Below are 19,932 nucleotides of genomic sequence, written 5' to 3' on the forward strand. Positions count from 1 at the left end.
ACAATATTATTACTAATTTAATACTATCAATTGAACTTTTGTGTTTAGTCTTTACTATATCAGAATTTTTGCCAAACATGCAAAAACACAGCATCTAAATTATTATGAAATGTAGAAAAATAAAGTTTTCGTAAGTGCATCTGAAGATTAAAATTTCATTATGGTTATTTCATCATAGAATGATACTTCTATAAAATCAAAAGTATTTTATTGTATTTTTATATCACATAACCTTTATTTTTCTTTTAGTGACATTTATCTGCTATCTTTTTTCTTCTCTTTAAATTACCTAATATAAAGTTTGATAATTACTTTTTTCTAGGAAAAAACAAATCTTGAAAATAAACAAATAGTGAAATTAATTCGTAAGTGTCCATATTATGAGGAATGGCCTACTTTATCCATATATGAGCTAGTTCTTCTTGTTAAATGGAAAAGATTTCCTCCAGGTCATGGTGAGTTTAATGCAATTTGGTAACTCTTATCGCATAATATTATACTATTGGAATTTGTAGTTTTTTCATAGTATTAATGTTTTATACAGTTTTTTCATGAGTGTTTGTTTAGTTTATTTAATGTTATCTTTGAATAAACCATTTATATTATTACTGGTTTTTATAAAATCATTCTTAGTTGGCCTGGAGAGTGATCTCCCCACTGTTCTTACTTGTACATCCTGTTGTCCCTTCATAGGCCTACCCTTGTCCCACCCTCAGTGTGAGGATCAAACTGAAAAAAGATAAATGCAACAAGATGTTAGGGTCATTGTTTCTTGTTCTCCTGATTGGACACCCACTTAAGCAACAAGTTAGCTTCTTCTTGCCTATGCAATGTGTTATCAGTGGAAATACAATGATAGAGAATAGGTAAGGTCAAGGTGAGTGGTACCTGCACATTTCTGATATCCAGCATGACATGGCAATGATGTGTGCATTTCTTGGGTTACATTTTCACAAGAAGTACAGGTGATATTGTGTCCTTCTGTACAATTTTTCTATCTGGGAGAGCCTACCAAATAAGAGATTCCAAGTGCTATGTAATGATTGTTTTTGTCCCACAAAGTTCAGATGTTGAACCCTTAATCCTCAATATGATGCTATTTGGAGGTGGGACCTTTGGGAAGAAATTTATTTCTGAAAATGGAGCCTTCATGAATGGGATTAGTGTCCTTATAACAAGAGATCTGAGAGGTGATGTCTTTCTCTTGGCCTTGTGAAAACATAGCAATCTGGCAGCTGTCAGCAAACCAGGTTCCTCGATCTTGGACTCTCCAGCCTCCCAAACTGTGGGAGAGTTATTTGTTGTTTTACCACTTCTCTATGGTATCTGTTATCTGACTAAGACACCAGCTTAAGAGGAACAATTGTAGTTGGGTCAGAGCCTAAACTTCCTTTGGTAAGGAATCACTCTGTTCCACAGGAGTAAGCCACCAACAAGAGAGAGCTTGGTAGTCACATACAGGGTGACCCAGTACTAACATTATAACAGAGCAGAAGTGCTTGAAAGAAACGCTTCCACTTTAAGCCTCCAGAGCCATACTTGTAGTGAGGGCTATGGAACATGGGGCAGATGAACATTCTGAATTAAGTATAAAATTGAAGTTCTAAAAAGTGAATTTGAATTGTAAGTTCCATGATGCCACTGTCCTAATAATAAACGTGTGATGGAAAAATTCTTGTATCTGAAGAAATGTCCTGTGAGAGAGTCATTCTATAATAGAATGGTGAGAATCTGCATAGTGTGGACAGAAGTTTCTTTTATTGGAAAAAGCAAATATCATCATAGTTAAGGTTTGTGCTTCAAAAACTGAGATTAGTTAATCAACAAATTCAATTTGGTGAGATTCCAAATCCTTTTCTGAATATGTTATAAATTTCAATAGTGTTGTTGCTTATATATTTTTACTTTTATTTTGTTTTTTATTATTTTACCTTTATTTTTGTTATTGAATTAGTTGTTTCCATTCCTCCCCTTTATTCTCTGCTACCCTACCCACCCCCCATCTTCCATTTTCAATCATCCCCCATTGGCTTTGTCCATGGGTCCTTTGACTTGACCCTTCCCCTTCAGCAGTACTTATCATTTTTTAAAATACAGTGTCTAGCTCTTGTTTAGTCAAAAATATATCTTTCTTTTGCTTTTAGAAGTTGAATATTGGTCATTTTGCATTTTGTTCATAAAACTTTTGCTGATGAGACATAAATGCCATTTTATTTATTTAGCCAATAGTACATATAGAAGGCAAGTAATAAATTGAGTTATAAAAAATGAGAATTGAGTACTTTTGAATTCAACATCTGTATTATATAGAAACAATTTTTTTAACGTGAATGTTTTGGTTTCATTCTGGTTTCCCCAATTGTATCAGAGATTTCAAACCTTGGCTATTGCTTTATTTTTAGGACATTTTTGTATAAGAAAATAGTATCTCAGCCTTGCCAATATACTAGGACATTAATATGTTTGAGGTGATTAAAAAAGAGGAAATAAACCATAATCAGAGACACTTTGAATATGTTACCCAAAAAATTACAATATTCACGAAAGAGAAATAATGGTGTGCTTTTAATGTATTTCATTACAAATGATAAATATTTGTCTCAGTCTAAAATATCAATCTAAAATATCTAATTTAGCATCAAAGTGATCAGAAGGTATTGATGACACAGTTTAGGAGACTAATGCTAGGTTCAAGTTCTTTTTGGAAAATATTTTTTAAAATAATGGTGGAAACTGTTTATTGCCCTGGAAAATCTGTGATGACATTGACTAAGTAAAAACAAACATTATTTTAACAAACATAAGTATGTGATGCTTACATTTATATGGTTTTAAAAATCACTTACCCTCCTTGAGGATGAATGACAGTTTTGCTAGATGATCTTCAAAGCCTCTTTCAGCTGAAATAGTATGACTCCTATAAATAAACATACCAAGGTGAAGAATAATTCCTGTGAATCTAACCTAATTTTTTATGGTACTGACAAATTTGATATATCAAAAAGAAGCATTAGATATAATACTTCTAAATTGTACTCAAGATCTGTTCTGAATTTTTATCAGAAAATGTAGAGAATATAGCTAAAATAACATCATCATTATCTAGGTTTAAAACTAGCAGTAGTGTGATTTCCGAAGCATAATTAAATGTACTTTCATCTTATTTTAGGAATGTGTATTGAATGACGTTTCAGAGAGATTAAGTTAATTATTCAAAAGGGTAATAGAATTTAGAATTAATTTTGAGTAATCTGTGAAATACATGAAGCTTATTTCTGGCATTTTCACCTTCATTAACCTAAGTCTCACTATTTTTGGGTCGGATACCAGGGGAGCCTGTGTGTAATGGGTATTTCCAATGTTGCTTGTAATTTAGGCCTATCTGGTTTATATCACACCAATGAAACTATTCACAGGTGTTATTTTTCTTAGATGTGTCAGGCTGGAAATGGCAATTAGCTGATCTCACCTGTTTTCATGTGTATTATGTGTATAAAAATGGTAAATAACTTTGCCTCAATGTACTATTGATGTACATTATATTGTGATCCTGCTTATATCTTTTTCAGGTAAGATTGATATAACAAATATAATTACCAGAGATACTAAAAATATTATAATCAATTTAGTTCTGAAAGATAAAATATGCCAATATAATATTAACAATAAACAACCTAGTCTTCCCAAATTAAAACTAGAAAATTTGAACCACAGAATTATTTATTTTGCAGCTCTACCTAATGAAAGTTAGGCATTTCATACTATAAATCCCAGCTTTTTGGTATCAGTCTCTTTCAGATCAATGAACTACATAGGGTATCAGAACTCTTAGTTCTATGACATAATCCTGAGTATCCCAGAACCAGGCTGCACTTAAGGGTTCTACTCATCCCTGTGTGACTTTGTTTCCTTATTCCTCCTTCACTGGTCTCTTTGCATTGAGTATTTTCTCATGTAACATAATAATTCACTTAATGATTTTAAAATACACTTTACTATTTAGAACAGTTTTAGGTGTACAGAAAAATTGAGGAGAAGGTACAAGGATCTCCCACATACCCCTGTCCCCAGTCTTGCATAGCATCTCCCACTATTAGCATACACTGCAAGAGTGGTACATTGGTACAATGGATGAACCTACAATGAAATATCTCCAACCAAATGCACAGTTTACATTAGGGTTCACTTCTGGGTTTAGACATTTTGTGGATTGAATAACTGTATAATGATATTTACCCACCATTATAGATATCATCATGCACAGCATTTTACTGCCATCAAAATTGTTTGAGTACCACATAGTCATTTCCATCTCCTCCCTAACTCATGGCAACCACTGATACTTTCATTATTTTTTTATGGTTTTGCTATTTTCTGAATGTTATGTAATAGGAATCATACAGCATGTAGCTTTTTCAGACTGGTTTCTTTTACTTAATAATATTCACTTAAAGCATATCAATACCTTTTAATGGTTTAATAACTAATGTTTTCCTAATGCTGAATAATATTTCATTGTTTGAATATACCACAGTTTATCTGTACACTCACCGAGTGAAGGACATTTTAATTGATTCCAGGTTTTAGCATTATAAATGAAGCTGCTATAAACATCTGCATGCAGATTTTTTTTTGTAGACAGAGTTTTCATCTCCTTTGGGTAAATGTCAAGGAGTGAAGTTACTGGATTGTATGATACAAATGTATTCAGTTTTATAAAAAAAAGCACTGTCTTGCCAAATGGCTGCACCATTTTGTATTCCGCCTAGCAGTGAATGAGAGTGTTTGTTGCTCTACATTCTTTTCAACACTGAGTATTGTCAGTACTCTAGATTTTGTCTACTTGAGTAGATTTGTAGTGTAATTTCTTTGTTTTAATTTGCATTTTTCTGATGAGGTATGTGAGAAGCCTCACAAAAAGGAAATATCCAACAGGAAGAAACTCAGTAAGTACATAATTAAATTCAACATTATCGGTCAGCTGGTTATAACGGACATCTACAAATTAATTCATCCAACAACAGCAGAGGACACATACTTCTCAAGCTCCATGGAGCATTCACCAGGACAGGCCACATTCTAGGACATAAAACACAACTTTAGAAATTAAAAAAAAATAGAAATGACAGATCTGCTCTTAGATCACAATGGAATTACCTATACAAGGAGGGTTCCCCTTCAAAATAAGGACTTATCTTCTGGAAGGTAGGCCCCTTGTAGTACATACAGGCTTCCCCTGCTAGGTGTTTTAGAAACTCATCTGTATCAGTATACCAGCTGACATTTCGGCTTTAGTGATTTTTTAAAAGATTATTTCAGTGCATTTTCCCATTTTGTTATGAGAAATTTACAATAGTAACTGCCCACACAATGCTTAATGTTGAGCAGTTTTTGACCAAAAAACAGCATGACACCTGTGACCTACCCTCTCCATTCACCCAATCTTTCCTCAAGCAACTGTATTGTATCCCAGATGAAAAAAGTCCTCAAAGGGAAACATTTTGCTGATGTAGAAGAGTTGAGACAAAAAATGGCAGAAGCAGTAAAAGGCATCAAAATTGATTCGTTCAAAACTGTTCTGAGCAGTGGAAAAAACATCTCAATAGGTGCATTGCATCAAATAGAGAGTACTTTGAAGGTGACTGAACTTTAAGCATGTAAGGATAAATACGCAGTTTTCAATAAATAAATCACAGGTTTTTTGGTAAAATTCTTCATGAATTAGTAACAGGAAGATAAATGGAAAACCTCAAAGTATGTAGAAGTTAAACAATACACTTCTAAATAATATATGGGTAAAAGAAGAAATCTTAAGATATTTAATCATTTAAATTTAATTCTATTCAATTATGTTAAAATAATTTAAAGTTTAAAATTATTAATTAAAAGTTAAATGTCAAACTCAATAAAATAATTTTAAAATTTAATCATTTAAATAATTTCATATTTTCAATTAGATATAAATTAAAACGTTTTATAAAATGTGGGAAATCTCTGCACCTTTTGCTGAAACACAGGTACATGTAACTGGGAATACAGGAATTTATGTTTCAGGGGTCCCTGGATCCAAGCTCTGAACTGATTTCACTTCAATTATTTGTTCCAGTTCTTGGTTCTGTTTTGTTTTGTGTTAGTTTTCTTTTTCAATAAGTTTCACTATGCAATGGCAAAAATAGTTATAGGGCACATTTTTGTCACAGTCAACAATCACTGTGAAATTGACTTTCCTCCTGATTGTTCCAAGATAAATGTGCTATGAATTCACTACCTGGGCTTGTGTCACATGGACACCCTGAGGACATGCAACCTGTTGTTCAACTGAAGGTAGACCACAGTCCTGCCTTGGAAAATAGTGCAACCCCACTGAACCAGGTAAATCCCAAATGGGGGAGTGTGTCTCGGCAGAGGTGCTGAAAAAACACAGACCTACATGCTCCCTCCATGTGGGGCTGTGTCATTCCATGCAGCATGAGGTAGTTTGGTGATAGGACTGCCTCCTGGGGGCCCAGATATGCTTTGACTTCCTTGTGGCTCTATGTATTAATGACCCAAACCATTTCTGCTTCTACACCCACAGTACCCTATCACTTCCAGGTTTCCAAAAATAGTATTTTATTAGGAGGGGTTTTTTTTTTTTGAGAGTGGAAGAGGGAAAGAGAGGGAGTGATGTAGGAGAGAAGGAGAGAGATGGAGAGAGAGATTTGTTTTTCCACTTATTTTATGGATTCATTTGTTGACTTCTATATGTGCCCTGAGAGGGTATCAAATGCACAACCTTCATATATCTGTAAAGTGCTCTGACAAACTGAGAAACTTGGCTAAGATTGGTCTCTAAATTACAGATTTCTCTCCAAAATTTTTTAAGGCAGATATTAATTTCTGTTTGTGTATATGCAACCTCCATCAGGTGATTCAGAAAACCTAATCTCTTGTATACAATTTTCTAAAATCTGTAGAATGAGTCTTGCCTAAAATTATCATATGAGGAGTTCTCTGGGCTTCCATAGTTCCATAGTTCCACAGTCAAGTTTACTGTGATTCATGATTCTTACAATGCACAATGTAGGCCTACCTAAAAAAGAAAGAAACATTTCAATAAACAACCTAACCCTACATCTACAAGAACTGGAGAAACAAGAAACAAAACCCAGAATGAGTAGAGAAAAGAAATAATCCAGATCAAAGAAGAATTAAGTGGCACAGATACTAAAAGAACAGTTAAAAGAATCAATAAATTCAGGAGCTTGTTCTTTAGAAAGATAAACAAAATCAACAAGCTTTAACCAAACTCATCAGGAAGAAAAGATAGAGGACCCAAATAAACAAAATTAGAAGTGAAAGAGGAGAGATTTCAACAGATAACACAGAAATATGAAAGACTGTAAGAAATTACTATGAAGAAATTTATGCCAAAGAATTTTAAAAACTAGGTGAAATGGACAAAATTTTAGAAAAATATATCTTCCAAAACTGAATGAAGAAGAAGCAGAAAGCCTGAACACCAATAATACCCGGAAACGGGGATAATGGAAGATAACAGTTGTAGGTAGGGATGCTGATGTGGGTGGGAGTGGTGGGGGGAAATGGAGACAATTGTACTTGAACAACAATAAATAAGAGAAAAATGGGGAAAATAAGTAGAGGTAGTGAGTGAAAGCTTAAAAAAAGAAAAGGAAACCCAAACTCCTGACACACAAAAGTCCAGGACGAGATGATTTGACAGGAGAATTATACAAAACATTTAAGGAAGAGCTAACCCCTATTCTTCTCAAACTATTCCAAAAAATCCATGAGGAGGAAAGGCTCCAAGACTCTTTTTATGAGGCCAGCATCATTCTTCTCCTAAAACGAGACAAAAGCACCACAAAGAAAACTACAGGCCAATATTGTTGATGAACATAGATGCTAAAATCCTCAACAAAATGTCGACAAAACACATCTGACAATACATTAAAATGATAACACATAATGATCATGTGGGTATAATCCAGGGATTCATGGATGGTACAATATCTTCAAATCAATACACATAACACATCACATAAACAGAAGGAAAGGCAAAAATCACATGATCATATCAATAGATGGGGAAAAACATTTGATAAGGTACAACACCTATTTTTGATAAAAAGATTAAAGTGGGAGTAAACAGAGTTACCTCAGCATAGTAAGAACCATATATGAGAAACCTACAGCCAACATCATACTCAGTGGGCAAAAACTAAAAGCTTTCTAGCTAAGATCAGGAAAAGACAAGGATGTCCACTTTTACCACTCCTATTCAACATAGTATTGGAAATTCTAGCCACAGTAATTAGACAACAAAAAGAAATAAAAGTCATCCAACTTGGAAAGGAGGAAGTAAAACTGTCATTGGTTGCAAATGACATGGTGCATAGAAAACCCTATAGATTCCACCAAAAAATTACTTGACCTAATAAATGACTTTGGCGCAGCAGCAGGATATAAGGTCAATATTCAGAAATCAAAGGCATTTTTGTATATCAACAATGAAACAGAAGTTAGGAGAAAACCCCATTTGTTATAGCAACAAGAAAAATAAAATACCTAGGAATAAACCTAACTAAGGAGTTAAAAGGCCTATATATAGAAAACTATAGACCACTGAAGGAAGACACAAATAAATGGAAGAATATACCATGTCAATGGACTAGAGGAATTAACATCATCAAAATGTCCATACTACCCAAAGCAATCTATAGATTCAATATAATCCCTATCAAAATACAAATAACATATTTCACAGATATAAAACAAATATTTCAAAAATTTATGTGGAACCATAAACTACCCTGAATAGCCTCAGCAACTTTGAGAAAGAAGAACAAAGTAGGAGGGATCACAATACTTGATATCAAACTATATTACAAGGCCATGGTAAACAAAACAGTCTGGTACTGGCAAAAGAACAGACACATAGACCAATGGCATAGAATAGAGTCCAGAAATAAACACAAGTCTCTGTGGTCAATTAATATTCAACAAAGGGTTACAAAAACATAAAATGGAATAAAAAACCTTCTTCTACAAATGGCATTGGGGGATCTGGACAGCTACATGCAAAAAAAATGAAATTAAACCACCAACTTACACTATACATCAAAATAAACTCAAGATGTATAAAGGACTAAAATATAAGTTGTGATACCACAATAGTCCCACAGGAGAACATGGGTAGGAAAATCTCAGATATTTCACTTAGTAATATTTTCACCAATACATCCCATAGAGCAAGGAACATAAAGCAAAGAACAAACAAATGGGACTTCATTAACAAAAATGCTTCTGCATGGCTAAAGAAAACATAAGCAAAATTAAAAGGGAACCAACTGTATGAAAAAATATATTCACTATGATACTTCAGACAAGGATTTGATCTCCAGGATATGTAAAAAACTCACATGACTCCACTCCAGGAAGACAAATGATCCAGTTAAAAAATGGGTGAAGGACCTGAACAGACAATTTTCCCAAGAAGGACATGCAGAGCACCCAGAGACATATAAAAAGATGCTCAGCATCATTAGCCATAAAATAAATGCAAATTAAAACCACAATGAGATAGCACTTCACACCATTCAGAATGGCCATCATAAACTAACCAGCAAACAGCAAGCCCTGGTGAGGTTGTGGCAAAAGGGGAACACTAGTTCACTGTTGATGGGAATGCAGCCTGGTACAGTCACTGTGTCAAACGGTATGAAATTTCCTCATAAAACTAAAAATGGAACTGCCTTTGGCCTCAGATTCTATTCTTGGGACTATACCCTAAGAATTCTGAAACTCCAATTCAAAAGAACCCATGCACCCCATTGTTCATAGCAGTGTTATTTACAATAGCTAAGTGCCCATCAATCAGTGAGTGGATCAAAAAAAACTGTTGTACATTTACACAGAGGAACACTAAGTAACAGAAAGAAAGAGGGAACTCCTACCCTTCATGACAGCATGGATGGAACTGGAGAGTATTATGCTAAGTGAAATAAGCCAAGCAGGGAAAGACAAATATTGTATGATCTCACTTATAAATGGAACATAATCAGAAAAAAAAGCAAGCAAAACAGAACCAGAGTCATGGTAATAAAGAGCAAACTGCCAGAGGTGTCCAGAGATGTGGTGGGGGGTGTCCAGAAGTGTGGTGGGAGGTGGATAACGAGGTACAGAAGGTAAAAGATCAAATCAGGAACATATATAAAGGACACATGGACACAGACAACTGGGTCGATGATTAAACATGGAAGGTGCAGGGTGCGTAGGGCAGGAAAGAGTAATGGGAAAAATGGGGACAACTGTAATTAAATAACAATACAAATTAAAAATGAAAACAATGTTTCTTGTGCATGAAAGGAGTTGTATGCTAATCATTTGTTTAAATGATTTAACAGGTTAATTTTGTTTCTACAGTTGCATTTTAAATATAAAGGACAATATATCAAGTCTTCGTACTTAGAAAACTATTTTCAATACCTCCAAAAATTTGACTAAAACTATTTTCAGTTATCTCTGTAAATGCATCTTGCAGTATTATAATTCTGAAATTTAGACACAGTAATTTTAGTTTGTTCAAAGTTAAACTTACATTCTATCTCTTGGAAATCAATGATTCGTTAATAGTGTCTCAAAGAGTTGAAGGAACTTTTAGAAATAAAAAATAGAAAATTGTGTGGGTTTGTGTTTCACAGGATATATTTCTATGAAGAAGTAATTAAAATAGTAATTCAGAGGTCAAAAGATAATGCCAGTGTATTTTATTATGGTCAAAAACATAAACATGAGATTTCCATCACAGTTTTTAAATGTAACATAATGTTACTATAAGCACAATGTTGTATAGCAGATTAGAGCTACCTTTTATGTAATGTGTCACTTTTTCTAGGCTTTCAGAATTCTCTTTGTGAGCATTTGATGGCTTCATTAAGAAGTGTCTTCTGGTCACTGTCCCCTTGTTTTCTATTTCAGTGTCTTTGTTTTTTTTTTCTGCTTGCTTGTTTGTTTTGTTGTTTAGTGACCAGAGGGGAGAGGGAAGGGAATTTAAGGGGGAAAAGAGGGAGGGATTTGGAGGAACAAATAGGAAGGACACAGGGACGAGAACTAAGGGGGGTGGAAATGGGAGGGAGGTGGGGAGCACCGGGCGGGGGAGGCTGGGATGGGAGAAATAGAAAAAAACTGTACTTGAAAAATAACTAAATAAAATTAAAAAAAAAAGAAAGTGTCTTCATTGCCCTGGCTGGGTGGCTCTTGAAACATCAATCTCATATTCCAAAAGGTTGTGAGTTAAATCCCTGGTTGAGGCATGTACAAAGGCCACCAATCTGTTTCTCTCTCCCCCATCCTCTTTCTCTAGGATCAACAAATACATCCTTGAGTGAGAATTTTAAAAAATAAAAAAGGATATGTCTGTGTTTTAATCTTTTTCAATTTATCTTAGTTGGAGTGAATTGAGCTTCCTGACTTTGTATGCACATTTCCTCCCTCAAATTTGAGAAGTTTTTAGCATGGGATATCTGCCCCTTTCTTTTTTTCATCTCATTCTGGGACTCCTACAATGTATATCTTGTTCTATTTGATGGTGTCCCATAAGTCCTTTAGGTCTCTTTCTTTTTCTTTTTTTTAAAAAATATTTTATTTATTTATCTTTAGAGGGGAAGGGAAGGAGAGAGGGAGAGAAACATCAATGTATGGTTGCCTTTCGTGCATCCCCTGCTGGGAACTGGCCTGCAGGGAACCTGCCTGCAACCCTGGCATGTGCCCTGACTGGGAATTGAACCGCGATCGTCTGGTTTGCAGGCCCGCGCTCAATCCACTGAGCTACACCAGCCAGGGTTTCTTTTTTTTTTTTTTTTAAAGATTTTATTTATTTACCTTCAGAGGAGAAGGGAAGGAGAGAGGGAGAGAAACATCAATGTATGGTTGCCTTTTGTGCATCTCCTGCTGGGAACTGTCCTGCAGGGAACAGGTCTGCAACCCAGGCATGTGCCCTGACTGGGAATCGAACCGCGATCGTCTGGTTTGCAGGCCCGCGCTCAATCCACTGAGCTACACCAGCCAGGGCTTAGGTCTCTTTATTTTTCATTATTTTTCCTTTTGCTCCTGTGCCTCAGTAAATTCAAAAGTCTCATCTTTAAGTTTGCTGATTCTTTGTATCGTCTGGTCAAGGGCTGTTAAGTCCCTCTAGTGGATTTTTCAATTCAGTTGTATTACTCTTTAATTGCAGAATGTCAGTTTGGTTCTTTTTCATAGCTTCTGTTACTCTTGATATTCTTACTTTGTTCCTGTGTCATTTTTCTTATTTAATTTAGTTGTTCCTCTGTTCTCTATTTTAATTCATTGAACATCTCTATGATGGTTATTTTGAATTACTTGTCTACTAATTTATATATCTCAATTTCTTTAGAGTTAGCTTCTTGTGATTTAATTTGTTCCTTTGAATGACCCATATTTCCTTGCTTTTTTGTATGTCTTGTTATTGTCAGTTGAAACTTTGGATTTGAAAAACAAATGCCTGTTCCAGTCTTTGTTTCACTGTTTTTCATATGGACAGCTTTCCCCAATTATCCCAGATGGATATTCTATTATCTTTTAAGCCTTTCCTGGGGATGTGTTCACTGGGCTTCCACGTGTAACCTCCTTATTGAAGAGGTTGCTAAGTCCTACAAAGAAATGCCACACAGTATTTGTGGTATGCAGCCTCTAGTGCATGGTGAACACCATGTTTCTCAGTGGATCTCAGTGTGGGACCTATTCCTGTCTTAGATCCAGGCTTAGATCCTGTCTTAGATGACAGAAATTAGTTTCCCAGGCTTCCTCCCAAAAGATCAGAATATTTTATATCTATTCTACTCCTTTCTCTACCCAGAGATAAATTGGGACTTGGTGATCTCTTTACCAGTCATGTTGGAGGTGTTCCAGCAAAAAAGTGGCATGAATTTTTCTGCCAGATTTTTTGTGGCTGGCTTTGTGCTTTCCTGGGGTATAGGAACTTCTTAACTGGTTTCTAGGTTTCTCACAAAGGCAATTGGTCTATGTAATGTCCACTTCTCTGAAGAGAAGCAGGGTCTGTGGCTTCTTAGTCCACTGTACTACTAGCTTTTTTACTTGCTGAACATATTGAGGAAGGTTGTTTTGTATTCATTCTTCATTAATTCATATACTTTCATTTGTTCAGGGTTGGTTTCTGGAGATTTATTTTGTTCCTCTATTGGGTCATTTTTCCATCCTTCTTAATGATGTTTGTAACTTGATGCTTATATATTCACATTTTAAAAAATACCCACCTCTCCCTGTCTTTATGGGCTATGTACAGGGAAAGACTTTCAATGGTTGTCTCAGCTAGAGAATCAGGGCCCTCTCAAATCTTTTCTATCAATGTGTATTCTCCATATGTGTGCCTATAGATTTTTAATTAGACGAATTTGCTGGTCACTCATAATCTCTTGCTCTCTCTGCTATGTTACCATTGGTCCTCTAAATTAAGTATCAACATGCCATCCAGTTATTTTTTGCTCTCAGCAACCCTCAAATAGCTAGGGGCTATCCACAAACAGAAAGAGTTGAAACAGAAGCCAGTCCTTCAGGCATTGTGCTGAAAAACAAAAGTATTGGATGTAGATACCAATGCTCTACCTGCTGAGGGAGGGAGTTGGTTGTACTCTGCTCTCTCTGCTGTCCATGAGCTTTCTGGAGAAGCAACAGGCTCCTAGGCATGTAATCATGAAGATAGTATATACTCAATATATACATTATGAGAAAATGGAAGATAAAGCATATGTAATATGTAATTCTGCTCTAAGATATCAAATGCTAATTTTTTCCTATATTTTTCCAGGTTTTTAATTCAGAAGCAAGTTGTTTTTGTATATCTACCAAATTTAAATAGTGTAGAGATAATGGAATGTTTTTTTTCTTTGGTTATTATAAAAGAAGCATATTCCATGTCAATAACAGTTTTGAAAATTAGAAATTTTACTAGAAGCATGGTATATTTTGTAAATAATCATAATTTATTTAAACACTTTTCTATTGATTATATTTAAGTCACCTAAAATATCTTACATGCTCAGTTTTGAATACTTAATACATACTTAACTATTTACCTGTTATTTTCTTAGGAAAATTTCTTAGAGGTATTTCTTCATTGTATATAAACATATTCTATCATTCTTGACATGTGTTGTAAATTTATTGTCAAAGTTTTAATAACTTTTTTATACATTTGGTTTGGTTTTTATTAAGGTGTTAACTTATACACAACACTAATGTGCAAGAGAATGGATTATAATGTGTATTAGAAGAAAGATCATTAACCAATGGGGGGATAGGCTAGATTTTTTTTAAAAAATAAAAAGTTTTAGGAAATAATCTGCACACATGCAAGAGTACGTTAACTTAGATATTTAAGCCTACATGTGGCAAACATTACTATAAATGAACTAATTATTAACATAAAAATAGAAATGATAATAGAAGTATATATGGGTTTACAATTTATTTTGAGATTAGGTATGTAAAAGTAATGAGATTAAGAGGAAAACAATTGTATCAAAATAACCAACACATAGTATTATAAAAGAGGATTAATATGAAAGCATTCACTTAGTCTAATAAGAAAAAGCATTAATATTCCATATTTATGTTTTTACAGATTTTATTCATTTATTTTTAGACAGAGGGGAAGAGAGGAAGAAAGAGAGAAAGAAAAACATCATTGTGTGGTTGCCTTTCTTGCACCTCCTACTGGAGACCTGGCCATAACTCAGGCATGTCCCCTGACTGGGACTCAAACCAGTTACCCTGTGGTTTGCAAATCAATACTAAATCTACTGAGCCACACCAGCCAAGGCTAATATTCCATATTTATTTAATTATTTAATATATTTTATTTAATTATTGTTCAAGTACAGTTTTCTGTCTTTTACTCCCAGCCCAGCCAACCCCTCAGTGCTCTCCACCTCCCTCTGATTCCGCCCCCCCGAAATTTTGTCCATGTGTCCTTTATACTTGATCCTGTGAATTCTGCCCCTTTTCCCCTAAAATTCCCTCCCCTCTGGTCCCTGTCAGCCTGTTCTGCATTTCAGTGTCTTTGGTTATATTTTGCTTGCTTGACTGTTTTGTTTAGGTTCCTGTTAAAGGTGAGATTATATGGTATTTGTCTTTCACCACCTGGCTTATTTCACTCAGCATAATGCTTTCCAGTTCCATCCATGCTATTGCAAACGGTAGGAGTTCCTTTCTTTCTGCTGCATAGAATTCCATTGTGTAAATGTGCCATCGTTTTTTGATACATTCATTTACTGATGGGCACTTAGGTTGCTTCCAATGCTTGGTTATTGTAAATTGTGCTGCTATGAACATTGGGGTGCATAGGTTCTTTTGGATTGGTGTTTTAGGGTTCTTAGGATATACTCCTAACAGTGGAATTGTTGGGTCAAAAGGCAGGTTCATTTCTAGTTTTCTTAGAAAATCCCGTACTGTTTTTCATAAAGGTTGTACTAGTCTCCAATCCCACCAAGAGTGAACTAGGGTCCCTTTTTCCCCACAACCTCTCCAACACTTGTTGTTCTTGCTTTGTTTATGATGGCCATTTTGACCTGTGTAAAGTGGTAACTCATTGTGGTTTTAATTTGGATCTCTCTGATAAATAGAGATATTGAGTACCTTTTCATGCGTCTCTGGATCCTCTGTATGTCCTGCTTGGAGAAGTATCTTTTCAAGTCCTTTGCCCAATTTTTAATTGGGTTGGGTGTCTTCTTAGAGTGCAGTCATGTGAGTTCTTTGTATATTTTGGAGATTAAACCTTTGTCTGAGGTATCATTGGCAAATATGTTTTCCCAAACAGTTGGTTTTCTTTTTATCTTAATACTGTTTTCTTCAGCTTTGCAGAAGCTTTTTATTTTAATGAGATTCCATTTGTTCATTCTTTCTTTTATGTACCTTGCTCTAGGGGACATATCAGTGAAAATGTTGCTGCATGTAATATCTGAGATTTTCCTGCCAATGCTCTCCTCTAGGACTTTAATGGTTTCAAGGCTTGTATTTAAGCCTTTTATTCACCTTGAATTTATTTGGGTGTATGGTGTAAGTTGGTGCTCAAGTTTCATTTTTTTTTTTTTTTTTTGCCCATAGCTGTCCAGTTCTCCCAACATCATTTGTTAAAGAGGATTTTTTTACTCCACTTTATGTTGCTGTCCCATTGTCCAATTTTAACTGAGCATGAGGCTTGGGTTTATTTCTGGGCTCTCTGTTCTGTTCCATTGGTCTATGTGCCTGTTTTTATGCCAGTACCAGGCTGATTTGACTACAGTGGCCTTGTAATACAGTTTGGTATCAGATATTGTGATCCCTCCTACTTTGTTCTTCTTTCTCAAAGTTGCCGCTGCTATTCGAGGTCATTTATGGTTCCATATAAATTTTTGAAGTGTTTTTTCTATGTCTGGGAAATATGCCATTGGTACTTTAATAGGTATTGCATTGAATCTGTAAATTGCTTTGGTTAGTATGGACAATATTTTATATTTAAAAATAGAAAAGATTTATTATTTTTTAATACTTGTTTTGAAAAATGGTAAAATAATAAAATCAACAATTTTCACACTTTTTATCAAAATATTATGCACAAGCAAGAAAAATATAACCAGAGACATTGGAATTAACAATCTGACAGTAACCAGGGGGAGGTGGAAGGTGATGATGGGGGACAAGGCGGGAAGAGATTTCAGAAACAACTACAAAGGACACATGGACAAAACCAATGTGCAATGGAATCAAGGGAGGGAGGTGGGAATGGGTGGGATGTGTGGGGGAGTGGTGAAGGGTAAATGTAGACAACAATAATTGAACAACAATAACGTAAAAAATTTTTTAAAATAACTAGAAAAAATATGTTTTTATACCCTAATGTGAAAGCTTCTGATTAGAATTTTAAAAAATCTAGTTATTGTAAGCCAACTTGGCTAAAACCTAAACATACTTAAACGTCTTCCTACCTTGTATATTTACTTCTTTTACTACTTATGTGTTATTTTGAAAATGTTCAAAAAACACCTTAAATTAAACATTAAAAATTTAAAAAAAATCATGCACAAAATTTAAGAATGGGTTATCAATAGGTATACTAAAGTGTGATTTTGCATAAACATCATATAGAGTTATTGAACTAATTTACATGTAAATAATCAATGTTCTGAAGTCATGTAATACATTCTATACAAATGATTTATCTATACTAGCCCAGATTACATTGGAATATGTCAAGTGGAATATCTCTTGAATCAAAATTATTATTCCATTAATGAAGAAAATCATTATTGCAATTAATGAATGAATTTAATTATTATGTGTACTAGGTACAAATGATAAATGTGTCAGATTATCTGTGTAATTTCTTGGGCCAGTCCATTTAGTATGCAATTATTCATCTCTGAAAAATAATGCTGCTTAAGTAATTGAACTAAAATTAATTCAGTTGGTTAGGCAAGGCCAGAATGAAGTAACTAATCAGTATATAACTGTTAAGTGAACAATACCATGATTAGTTAGAATTAATTATTAAAATATAAGATTGTTAGAAACTTTTCTTTTTCTACACAAAGGTAAAAATAATTTTCTTCTATTAACTTCATGCTATTTATAAAGAAGAGTCTCTTGCAGATTAGCTTAGATGATCTCTTCGGTCTTCAAGAACCCTGTTAGTAAAGTTCACTTTGCCATTTTAAATGAAAACAGAATCATGATTCCACATGTCAGACTAAACAAATATATTTACTTTTCCTAATATACAACATATCACTGAAATGAAATATACACAATTACTAATCTAGTTAACTCACTACTCTTCTATATATGTATATATCAAGATTTATCACAGTTCTAGGAATAAAGGTGTTATCAGTAAATCAGAAATATATTTGGAAATCAGTAATTATATAATTCTTATTATTAAACATCTAATTAATTCCTAGTGTTTTCAACTAAATTGTCTGGTGATCAACCACTCCTTCCCGGAAGGAAGTTCTCTGTGGATTGTTCACCCAAACATAATTTGTTCAACTATATTTTCCCCATAGAATAAAAATTTTGAGTACCCCACTGAAAACACATATTAAGGGGGGGATTTGTATATATTCTATTGAGAGCTTTTAGTAATCTCATTAGTGAGGGAAATCTTCGAAGCCTGGGATGAATATTAATTAATTTAGAAAAAAAATTATTTCCATCTACTTAAAACAATTTATAGGTTCAACATAACCCTTATTAAAATAACAATGACATATTTCACAGATATAAAAGAAACATTTCAAAAATTTATGTGGACTATTAATGACCCTGAATAGCCTCAGCACTTTTGAGAAAGAAGAACAAAGTAGGATCATAACAATACCTGATATCAATCTATGTTACAAGTCCAAAATAAAATAAAAATAGACTGGTACTGGTATAAGAACAGACACATAGATCAGTGGAACAAAATAGAGAGCACAGAAATAAAGCCAAGTTTCTATGATCAATGAATATTTGACAAAGAAGGCAGGATCATAAAATGGAGTAAAAATAGCCTCTTCAACAAATGGTGTTAGGAGACTTGCATAGCTACATGCAAAAAATGAAACTCCACCATCAACATGTGCCATACACCAAAATAATCGCAAGGTGGATAAAAGACTTAAATATAAGTCATGAAACTATAAATGCCCTAGAGAAGAACATAGACATGAAAATCTCAGATATTCCATGCAGCACTATTTTCACCAATATTTTCCCTAGAGCAAGGGATATAAAGGAAAGAATAAAAAATTAGGATTTGATCAAAATAAAAAAACATCTGCATGGCTGAAGAAAACATCAGCAAAATGAAAAGAGAATGAAACATATAGAAACACATATTTGCTAATGATACATCAGACAAAGGTCTAATCTTCAAATATATGTAAAGAGCCCACACTACTCCACATCTGGAAGACAGGCAATCAAAATAAAAAATGGGCAAAGGGCATGAACAGATATTATTCTAAGAGAACATTCAGAGGGCCCATAGACATGAAAAAAATGCTCAGCACCACAAGCCTTCAGAGAGATGCAAATTAAAACCACAATGAAATACCAGTTTACACCAGTCAGGATGGCCATTATAACCAAACCAACAAATGAGTGCTGATGAGGTGTGGAGAAAATGGAACCCTGGTACTCTAGACTGTTGCAGCCACTGTGGCAATCAGTATGAAATTTCCTCAAAAAACTAAAAATAGAAGTGTCTTTTGACCTAGGATAGGAATTCCACCACTGTGATTATATCCTAAGAATCCCAAAACACCAATTGAAAAGAACCTATGTACTCTGATGTTCATAGCAGCACAATTTACAACAGCAAAGTACTGGATGCAGCCTAAGTGCCCATTAGTAAATGGGTAGATTTAAAAAAAAACTGTTCTACATAGAAAATCCTATAGACTACACCAAAAAACTGCTTGACCCAATAAATGGATTTGGCAAAACAGCGGATGCAAAGTCAATATTCAGAAACCAAAGGCATTTTTGTATACCAACAATGAAATATCAGAAACAAATAAAAAATCCTATTTGCTATAGCAACAAGAAAAATAAAATACCTAGGAATATACCTAACAAAGGAGGTAAAAGATCTGTACTCAGAAGAAATGCTGAGTATACTAACTACACAATAGTGAAGGTAGAAATCAAGGAAGACACAAACAAGTGGAAACACATACCATGATCATGGATTGGAAGAATAAACATCATCAAAATGTCCAAACTACCAAAAGCAATTTACAGACTCAATGCGGTACCTATTAAAGTACCAAAGGCATATTTCACAGACATAGAACAAACACATTAAAATTTATATGGAACCATAAATGACACTGAATAGCTGCAGTAATTTTTAGAAAGAAGAACAAA

At 34.3% G+C, this 19,932-nt stretch overlaps 1 protein-coding gene across 1 annotated transcript in view; it reads left to right on the forward strand.

Annotated features, from left to right (window-relative positions):
* Positions 1 to 19,932, forward strand: part of CNBD1 (cyclic nucleotide binding domain containing 1) — a 310,447-nt gene that overhangs the window by 276,691 nt on the left and 13,824 nt on the right. The window contains exon 9 of the mRNA XM_037141383.2: positions 323 to 455. Within this exon, the coding sequence (XP_036997278.2) occupies positions 323 to 455 (133 nt within the window). The remainder of the gene's footprint in view (positions 1 to 322; positions 456 to 19,932) is intronic.

The sequence above is a fragment of the Artibeus jamaicensis genome, unplaced genomic scaffold, assembly GCF_021234435.1.
Source record: "Artibeus jamaicensis isolate MK-2021 breed Jamaican fruit bat unplaced genomic scaffold, CSHL_Jam_final scaffold_916, whole genome shotgun sequence".
NCBI lineage: Eukaryota > Metazoa > Chordata > Mammalia > Chiroptera > Phyllostomidae > Artibeus > Artibeus jamaicensis.